This window comes from Lactuca serriola, chromosome 5, assembly GCF_051521515.1.
Source record: "Lactuca serriola cultivar US96UC23 chromosome 5, Lser_US96UC23_V15, whole genome shotgun sequence".
In the NCBI taxonomy this organism is placed as follows: domain Eukaryota; kingdom Viridiplantae; phylum Streptophyta; class Magnoliopsida; order Asterales; family Asteraceae; genus Lactuca; species Lactuca serriola.
In genome coordinates this window covers 61,600,804-61,611,069 of record NC_136412.1, presented here as the reverse complement: position 1 = coordinate 61,611,069, position 10,266 = coordinate 61,600,804, and the positions used below count along the sequence as shown (strand labels likewise).

Sequence of the window (10,266 nt, the reverse complement as noted above, 5' to 3'; positions counted from 1 at the left end):
TGGTACTGGTGGTGTGATGGCCCTGAGGCAGTGGATCGAAAGGACGGAGGCAGTTTTTGAAATATGCTCCTGCCCCGAGCACAGCAAGGTCAAATTTGCAACTTTCACCCTTCTCGATAAAGCTTTAACTTGGTGGAATGGCCACGTTAAAGTACTCACCCTAATCGTGGCAAACTCCATAAGCTGGGAGAACTTGAAGGCCATGATGATGAGAGAATACTGCCCACGGGGAGAGATTCAAAAGCTTGAACACGAGCTATGGACTCTCGGAATGGTTGGTACCGACATCGCTACTTATACCAACAGATTTTGCGAGCTGGCAATCCTTTGTCCAGATATGATTGCTCCCGAGAGCAAGAAGATAGAAAGGTACATCTGGGGACTGACGCCCCAAATGCGATCAAGCGTGTTAGCTTCTAAACCTGACACCTTTGAAAGTGCTAAGGAACTGGCACAATCTCTGATCGACTACGGAGGTCATCAGAACTCAATCACTTCTGCACCAGCACCACAGAAAGCAAACAACAACTACAACAACTACAACAACAACAACAACAACAATGGCAGGAAGAGGGCATGGATTAAAGGGAAGGGTGGATCTTCCCAAGAATCCGCAAAGAAACAGCTGGTGTCAGTAAATGCGGCCACTGTACCTACTACAGCCCCTACAAATACCTACCCAACAAAGCCTTATATAGGCAACCTCCCAAAATGCACCAAATGCAATTACCACCACCATGGACTTTGTCGAGCTATGCAGTGCGCCAACTGCAGCCAGAAAGGGCACACAGCCCGTTTCTGCAAGGAACCCGCAAAGCCGATCACTCAAATTCCCGGTGCGGGTGTAGGGCAGGCTTGCTACGGTTGTGGCGAGGTGGGCCACTACCAGAGAAACTGTCCTAAGGCAGCAGGCACCGGAGGTGTGAGACGAGTTTTGGCAATAGGCCACAACGAAGCTGTAGCTGACCCAACTATTGTTGCTGGTACGTTCCTTCTCGATAATTCATACGCATGCATATTATTCGATAGTGGAGCGGAGAGAAGTTTCGTGAGTCAAAACTTTATTCATTTACTTAAACCTAAACCTAGCAAGTTAGAAAAATCATTCACTATAGAGATGGCCAATGGAAAAACCGAAAACACAAATTGCATATACATGGGCTGTAGGTTAACATTAGACGGCCATTCTTTCCCAATCAATCTCATGCCGGTTCAAATTAAAAGTTTCGACGTCATAGTCGGCATGGATTGGTTGAGCCTTCTTCGCGCCGACATCATGTGCTTTGAGAAAGCAGTCCGTCTTAACCTCCCAAACAACGAAACATTAGTTATCTACGGCGACAAATCTAGTGCAAACCTTCGCATCATTTCGTGCATCCAAGCTCGAAAGTGCTTGCGGAAGGATTGTCGAGCATTCCTAGCGCACATCGTCGATACAAGTCAAGAACTGAAGGACATCAAGAGCATCTCGGTAGTACGCGACTTTCCCGATATCTTTCCAGAAGAACTGCCAGGATTACCACCGCAACGCCAAGTCGAGTTTAGAATCGACTTAATTCCAGGAGCTACCCCAGTAGCGAAGTCGCCTTATCGTCTTGCACCAGCAGAGATGCAGGAACTTTCCAGTCAACTTAATGAACTCCTTCACAAAGGATTCATAAGACCAAGTTTCTCACCTTGGGGAGCACCGGTCTTGTTTGTAAAGAAGAAAGACGGAACGTTCCGTATGTGCATCGACTACAGGGAGCTGAACAAACTTACTGTCAAGAACCGCTATCCTCTACCCCGTATCGACGACCTATTCGATCAACTTCAAGGGGCGAACTACTTCTCCAAAATAGACCTGCGATCCGGATATCACCAATTACGAGTTCTAGAGAGGGACATTCCAAAGACAGCCTTCCGAACTCGTTATGGACACTACGAATTCGTGGTGATGCCGTTCGGATTAACCAATGCACCAGCAGTATTTATGGACCTAATGAATAGGGTATGCCGCCCTTACTTGGATCAGTTCGTCATCGTCTTTATCGATGATATACTTATCTACTCTCGAAGTGAGGAAGAGCATAGTCAACACCTACGAAAAGTCCTAGAAACACTGCGAACGGAGAAACTCTATGCGAAGTTCTCTAAATGCGAATTTTGGATTCGAAGAGTCGAATTTTTAGGTCACGTTGTTAGCGAGAAAGGTATACACGTGGACCCCTCCAAAATTAAGGCTATTGAGAACTGGTCTGCACCAAAGACACCTACAGAAATTCGTCAATTTCTAGGTCTAGCTGGCTACTATCGCAGATTCATAAAGAACTTTTCGAGCATTGCGAAACCTCTTACTTCATTAACCCAGAAAGGAGTGGCCTTTGACTGGGAAGCGAAACAAGAGAAGGCATTCCAGACACTAAAACAGGCCTTGTGCACCGCACCGATACTATCCCTCCCCGAAGGGATAGAAGACTTCGTAGTGTATTGCGATGCTTCAAATCAAGGACTTGGTTGTGTTCTTATGCAAAGAGGGAAGGTTATCGCTTATGCCTCCCGACAGCTTAAGACACACGAAGTGAACTATACGACACATGACCTCGAGTTAGGAGCAGTGGTATTTGCTCTGAAGATCTGGAGGCACTACTTATACGGAACAAAGAGTACTATATTCACCGATCACAAGAGCCTTCAACACATTTTCGATCAGAAGGAACTCAACATGCGACAACGACGATGGGTTGAGTTACTGAATGACTACGAATGCGAAATTCGTTATCATCCTGGCAAGGCCAACGTAGTAGCCGACGCCCTCAGTCGAAAGGAATACACTGGTCGGAGGGTCAAATCTCTGACCATGACTATCCATTCCCACCTATCCACACAAATTAAAGAAGCACAAATGGAAGCTTTGCAACCTGAAAATGTGGCGGGTGAATCCCTGCGAGGAATGGAGAAGAATTTAGAAGTCAAGGGTGGCGGAGCCTACTATCTCATGGACCGAATCTGGACCCCAAATCATGGTGGTTTCAGAAACGTAGTCATGAACGAGGCTCACAATTCAAGATATTCCGTTCACCCGGGTTCAGATAAAATGTATCTGGATCTTAAGAAACTGTACTGGTGGCCTAACATGAAAGCAGAAATTGCTACCTTCGTGAGTAAATGTCTTACTTGCGCTAAGGTTAAGGTCGAGTATCAGAAACCGTCAGGACTACTACAACAACCAGAGATACCGGAATGGAAATGGGAGCGGATTACTATGGACTTCATAACCAAGTTACCCAAGACGACAAGTGGACTCGATACCATATGGGTCATTGTCGACAGGTTGACCAAATCCGCACATTTCCTACCCATCAAGGAGACTGACAAAATGGAGAAGCTGACAAGAACTTACTTAAGGGAAGTAGTGCGACTGCATGGTGTTCCGATATCCATTATCTCCGATCGAGATAGTAGATTCACTTCAAGGTTCTGGCAATCACTACAAAGTTCCCTGGGAACTAGGCTAGACATGAGTACAACCTACCACCCACAGACAGACGGACAAAGTGAGAGAACAATACAAACTTTAGAAGACATGCTGAGAGCCTGCGTGATTGACTTTGGAAAGGCATGGGATATTCATTTACCCCTTGTCAAATTTTCATACAACAATAGTTATCATACAAGCATAAAGGCTGCTCCGTTTGAAGCCCTCTATGGTCGAAAGTGCAGATCCCCTCTGTGCTGGACTGAAGTTGGCGATACCCAGTTAGCTAGAGGAAGAGTTCCTGAAAGCACTCTCACAGGTCCGGAGATCATACGTGAAACAACAGAGAAGATCGTTCAGATTCGTGAACGATTGAAGGCCTCAAGAGACCGACAGAAAAGCTACGCTGACCAAAGGAGGAAACCTTTAGAATTCCAGGTAGGAGACCACGTCTTATTAAAGGTCTCACCGTGGAAGGGTTTAATACGATTTGGAAAGCGTGGGAAACTAAATCCAAGATACATAGGGCCTTTCGAGATTCTTGCCAGAATCGGCCCTGTGGCTTACAAGCTTAACTTACCGCGCGAACTTAGTAACATCCATCCAACCTTCCACGTCTCAAACTTGAAAAAGTGTCTGTCCGACGAGACTCTTGTTATTCCACTCGACGAGATCGAGATCAACGAGAGCCTCAACTTTTTGGAAGAGCCAGTAGAAATCATGGATCGAGAGGTCAAACAAACAAAACAAAGTCGCATACCCATCGTGAAGGTTCGCTGGAACGCCAAGCGGGGACCCGAATTCACATGGGAACGCGAAGATCAGATGAAACAAAAGTACCCTCATCTCTTTCATGTTCACTAGTATCTTTGCTACTTTAAATTTCGGGACGAAATTCTCTCTAACGGGGGGATGATGTGGCAACCCGATATTTCAACTCCTTGTAAGGACCAGAATGGGTCAAGTATTGTAACCGCTTCTAAGTAATAAAATTTACTTTCATAATAAAACGTACAAATAGTTCTATTTAATTTCCTTCTATGATTAAATGTCTTTGAACCATGATCGTACGTGAAAAGAACGCCCAAATCCGACTTCATATAACGAAGATGTGATTTTCCAAGTTCGGCTTAGCAACAGACCGCTAAAAAACTCGAATCGGAGATCGAGCGACTTTTGGCCGGAATGACCTAAACGAGAATCGAAGGTCTCGACAATGGTATTCCAGCGGTAAAAAGTCTGGCAAAAACCGACATCAGATAAAGAAGTTATGAATTTTCTAAGAAATTCCTTAAACACGATGGATTTTTAATAAATAATAAAAATATAATTTTGGAATTTGCCGACGGAGTCTAAACGAAAGTTGTAGAGCGTAGTCTCACCTACGCGAGGATATAAAGACCATCGAAAACGGAGTTCGTATGAAGAAGATATGGATTTTTGAAGTTTATTAAATAAATTAATTATTTATTTAATTCAAAATTCGGATATTATCCGAAGGAGAGTCAGCATCCTCCTCCGAAGTACGCGCTGCGTACTCCTGTACGCCCCGCGTAACCGAGAGGATTGGCCTCGGATCGTCCACGTCGCCATATCCGAGGAATCCGATCCATCCGACCCGTCCGACCCGTCCGACCCGACGTCCCATCCGACCCGGCGTCCCATCCGACCCACCTCCCCAGCAACCCGTCCCATCCGACCCGAGAACCCAACAACCCGTCCCATCCGAACCGAGGCAGTCGAGGCTTCGGTCATGCATGACGTACGCGTACGCAGCGCGTACGAGCGTACGCCCCGCGTACCGAGGCAGACCAGCCTTCCTATAAATAGAATGCGAGGGTTTCCAAAGAAAGGGTTCATTTCTCTTCTCTCTCTCCCAACTTTGCCTCGTTTTCCGTGTCCGTTCAAACCCGAAGCTCTGGTCTTTTTGGCTCAAGTCCCGAAGGTCGATTTTACTCCCGAGATTCCCGAGAATCCCGAGGAAAATCCGTTTCCCGAGACGAAACTCTGCCCGGTTTTCCATCTCGCTATCTTCAAACTTTCAAGTGAGTTTCATACCCCTTAATCAACCGTTTTAATTATTCTAAATACTTTTATATGCTTTCAAGGGGGGGATTACAAGTAAAACACATGAGTATTATCGTGTGTTCCATAAGGAAACTCTTTTATATACTGTTATATATTCAAATATCATGCGATTTATAAACATTTAAAGGAACTTTTATATATATATATAACATATGTCACAATAGCATCTTACCTTTTAAAATATAATGTTGTTGTAATACATGTATAAACTAAACTGTTCTTAGATTTTTCTTGTCTATCCTAGACTCTACACCAAAAATCTATACTTTCATAAACAAGTGATTTCTTTTCTCAATATTTCTAAACAAACAAGACACGCTTTTTGGAAACTATAATAGGTATGGTTTTACGAAACAAATTTCTAACTCTTATGTAGTAGAATCACATATTTCAAGAAGTTCACTTTCGTGTACAAGAACAAACATAACATTTTAACAAGTAGATATGTTTTTATACCACGGATTTGTGAGACACTAACTTCATGTACGTTCGAGTACACATTTCAAGTCCTGTATTATATACCAGAATCCCTTGGAGGGGGAGCATGGTGTTTGTGTATAGATCTATACGGGCTTGACAAACCCGCGCCCTGACTGTTAGCTGCAGTCCACCGTTTGGGGTGACAAACGTCATAACATTTCAACGCCTGAAGAACGTTGTGTATAGGCATTCAGAGTCAATAGTATGGTTATAAAACTCACAAGGGGTATTAAAATGCATTGATTTACAAGGTTTTCAAATTCATTGGTTCTTTTACATTTACATACATTTTAGAAACAAACATTGGTCTTGAGTGAAGGCTACTTTTATACTAGTAGAAAATATTGGATTTTCTAACCACAAACAAACGAAGATAAAACATTTCAGTTCATTCAAACATTGTCACTTAAATACTTATGAAATTCACCAGCTTAAATGCTGATCTACTCTTTCAAAATTTCTTGTATGTCCCAGGAAATCAGTAATTTCAGGTATTCATTTCGCTTTTAATGAAGGGATGCTGCGGCGCCAGTTTAATCTCGTATTTTGACATCATATTGTAATTGAGTTTTGAACATGTAACTTTTGACAAATGTAAACTTTCAATTATATATATGATGGTTGTATTGCTTTCTTTACTATGTATTCATTTGTTACGTTACCACATGAAGTCATCCGCCCCCGAACGTTTCCGCCGTTCAGGTTTGGGGGTGTGACAAAAATGTATCTGGATCTTAAGAAGCCATACTGGTGGCCTAATATGAAAGCAGAAATTGCTACCTTCGTAAGTAAATGCCTTACTTGCGCAAAGGTTAAGGTCGAGTACCAGAAGCCCTCTGGCTTACTGCAACAACCAGAGATCCCGGAATGGAAGTGGGAGCGGATCACTATGGATTTCATAACCAAGTTGCCCAAGACGACGGGTGGACTTGACACCATATGGGTCATCGTTGATAGATTGACCAAGTCTGCACACTTCCTGCCTATCAAAGAAACCGACAAGATGGAGAAACTTACGAGAACATACATTAGGGAAATTGTACGGCTACATGGTGTACCTATTTCCATTATCTCCGATAGAGATAGTAGGTTCACCTCGAGATTTTGGCAATCACTACAACAATCCCTAGGAACGAGGCTAGACATGAGCACAACCTACCATCCACAGACCGACGGATAGAGTGAGAGGACCATCCAAACTCTGGAAGATATGTTGCGAGCCTGTGTGATTGACTTTGGGAAGGCATGGGATACTCATTTACCCCTTGTCGAGTTTTCCTATAATAACAGTTATCACACGAGCATCAAGGCTGCTCCATTTGAAGCTCTCTACGGCCGTAAGTGCAGATCCCCTCTGTGCTGGGCTGAGGTGGGTGATACCCAATTAGCCAGGGGGCAAACTTCCGACAGTACTCTCACCGGTCCGGAGATCATTCGGGAAACAACAGAGAAAATCGTTCAGATTCGTGAACGATTGAAAGCCTCTAGAGACCGACAGAAGAACTACGTTGATAAACGAAGGAAACCTTTGGAATTTCAGGTGGGAGACCGAGTCCTACTCAAAGTCTCACCCTGGAAGGGCTTGATACGCTTCGGCAAGCGTGGAAAGCTTAATCCGAGGTACATAGGGCCTTTCGAGATTCTTGCAAGAGTCGGCCCCGTAGCTTACAAACTCGAACTACCAGACGCACTTCGTAACGTACATTCTACATTCCACGTATCTAACTTGAAAAAGTGTCTATCCAAAAAGACTCTTGTAATCCCACTCGCCGAGATCGAAATCAACGAGAGCCTCAACTTCGTGGAAGAACCTGTAGAGATCATGGACCGTGAGGTCAAGCAGACAAAGCAAAGCCGTATCCCTATCGTGAAGGCTCGCTGGAATGCCAAGCGAGGACCGGAATTCACTTGGGAACGTGAGGATCAGATGAAAATGAAATACCCTCACCTTTTTGCTTACTTATTTGTGATTTCTAACTTGCTTAAAATTCTAATTTCGGGACGAAATTCCTTCTAACGGGGGGATGATGTGACAACCCGATATTTCGAGTCAATGTAATGTAAAACCGATCAAATCTAGATCAAAATATAATTTTCCTAAAATCTTATTTGGGTTAATTAAAGTAGTAGGAATCATATCAAGGTTTTCATACATAAAAAGAACGTCCAAATCTGACTTCGGATGAGGAAGTTATGAATTTTTGAAGAAATTCCTTAATCACGTCTTTTTAATAAATAAATAATAAAAATAATTTCGGAATTTGCCAACGGAATCTAAACGAAAGTTGTAGATCTTGGTCTCACCTTCGCGTGGATATAAAGAACGTCAAAAACGGAGTTCGTATGAGGGAGATATGAATTTTTGAAATTCATTTAAAATAAATATAAATTTAATTATAAACTCCCGGTATTATCCGAAGGGGAGTCATCGGATAAGACCGAAGTACGCCCTGCGTACCTTCGTACGCCCCGCGTACTGAGATCAAGGGCCTCGGATCGTCCACATCGCCCTATCCGAGGTGTCCGACCCGTCCGACCCGTCCGAAGCATCCGACCCGCCGTCCCATCCGACCCGTCTCCCCAGCAACCCGTCCCATCTGACCCGCTTACCCAGCAACCCGTCCCATCCGAAGCCGAGGCAGTCGAGGCTTCGGTCATGCATGACGTACGCGTACGCGCTGCGTACGAGCGTACGCCCCGCGTACTGAGGGCTTCCTATAAATAGGATGCGAGGGCTTCCGAGAAAAGGGCTCATTTTTCTCCTCTCTCTCACAATCTTGCCTCGTTTTCCGTGCCCGTTCAAACCCGAAGCTCTGGTCTTTTTGCTCAAGTCCCGAGGGTCGATTTTACTCCCGAGATTCCCGAGAATCCCGAGAAAAATCCATATTCCAAGATGAAACTCTGCCCGGTTTTCCATCTCGCTTTCTTCAATCAATCAAGTGAGTTTCATACCCCTTAATCAACCTTTTCAAATATTCTAAATGCTTTTATATGCTTTCAAGGGGGGATACAAGCTAAATACTTATAGTTATTGCTTCAATCACATGTGATTGCATTAATCACATGTGATTAATAACTAGGGGAAACCAGTGATTTTATCACTGTTCAAACTGTTTTACAAACCCATTTACTTTTTAAATTATATTACAACTGTGATTTAAACAAATGTTCCTTATACTTAAACTGTTTTAACCAACCCTACGCCTTCAAATTGTTCTATAGATTGACATCAAGTCGATCTTTCTTTAAAAATAATACTTATGTTTCAAATGTCTTATAAAAACTTATTTATGCTTTTATATTATAAATTGCATGCCCATATATGTATAGATGTATAAATAATGTTTAAAGGGCTTAGGAAGGCCATCCACCCTATTTCCTTTTTCGCGATTTGGATGTGGTCTGGTGGGATTTCGGGTGACCATCCGAAGGTCGTTTCCATATTAATTATATATCAAATATACATATATAGACATAAAAGTACTTCCATATTCATACGTACTAGATGCACCGTTAGTAAGTTACCATCGGGGTAACACAAAATCATACTATTACAACTACTAGATCAATGAGTCAGTCATTCATGAGTCTATACTAGGAAGAGAATATATACAACTATACTATGAGAATATATACAACTATACTATGAGAACATATACAACTATACTAGAACGAGAAACATTTCATCACATATGCAAGAATACGATAACAAATGTGATCCACTGTATCGGAGCATGCCTTAAATGTCATGGCCCGAGTTGTAGCCAGAATTCTCTTGGAGGGAGAGCGTTGAGTTTGCGTATAGATCTATACTGGATTGACTATCCTACACCTTGCTGGTAGCTACAGCTGGACCTGCAGGTCTGCGGGTGCCAAACGTCATTCCGTTATTACGACCGTTCTTTATGTCGTTGTTACCAGTCGATAGCATGGTGCAATTCATCACATTATACCTTAATATAAATCCGGTTTAAGGTAGTAGTATTTAGTACAGCAGTAGTCTTATTATACCCAGCTACAGTGCTACAATGATTTACCCATTACATATTTTAGTGATAACCTCACTTAAGCATAAATGTACAAACTATATTTTAACAAATGATAGTTATACTTGGGTAATTACACACTTTTACAACAGACGAGTTTACAAAACAGTTTAGCCTTGGTAGAAGGTTACTTTTATAGAAAATATAGGATTTTCTGAGAGATTCAAACTTTTACGAACTTATACATTGAGACAG

The 10,266-nt window shown here is 42.9% G+C and overlaps 1 protein-coding gene across 1 annotated transcript; it reads left to right on the top strand.

The window, feature by feature from the left end:
• Positions 1-1,156: 1,156 nt before the first annotated feature.
• Positions 1,157-4,321, top strand: LOC145049544 (uncharacterized). Its single transcript, XM_078997930.1, has 3 exons — positions 1,157-1,573; positions 1,748-2,089; positions 3,167-4,321. Exons 1-3 carry the CDS (start codon positions 1,157-1,159, stop codon positions 4,319-4,321), a joined length of 1,914 nt encoding a protein of 637 aa, XP_078854056.1.
• The last annotated feature ends 5,945 nt before the right edge of the window (positions 4,322-10,266 follow it).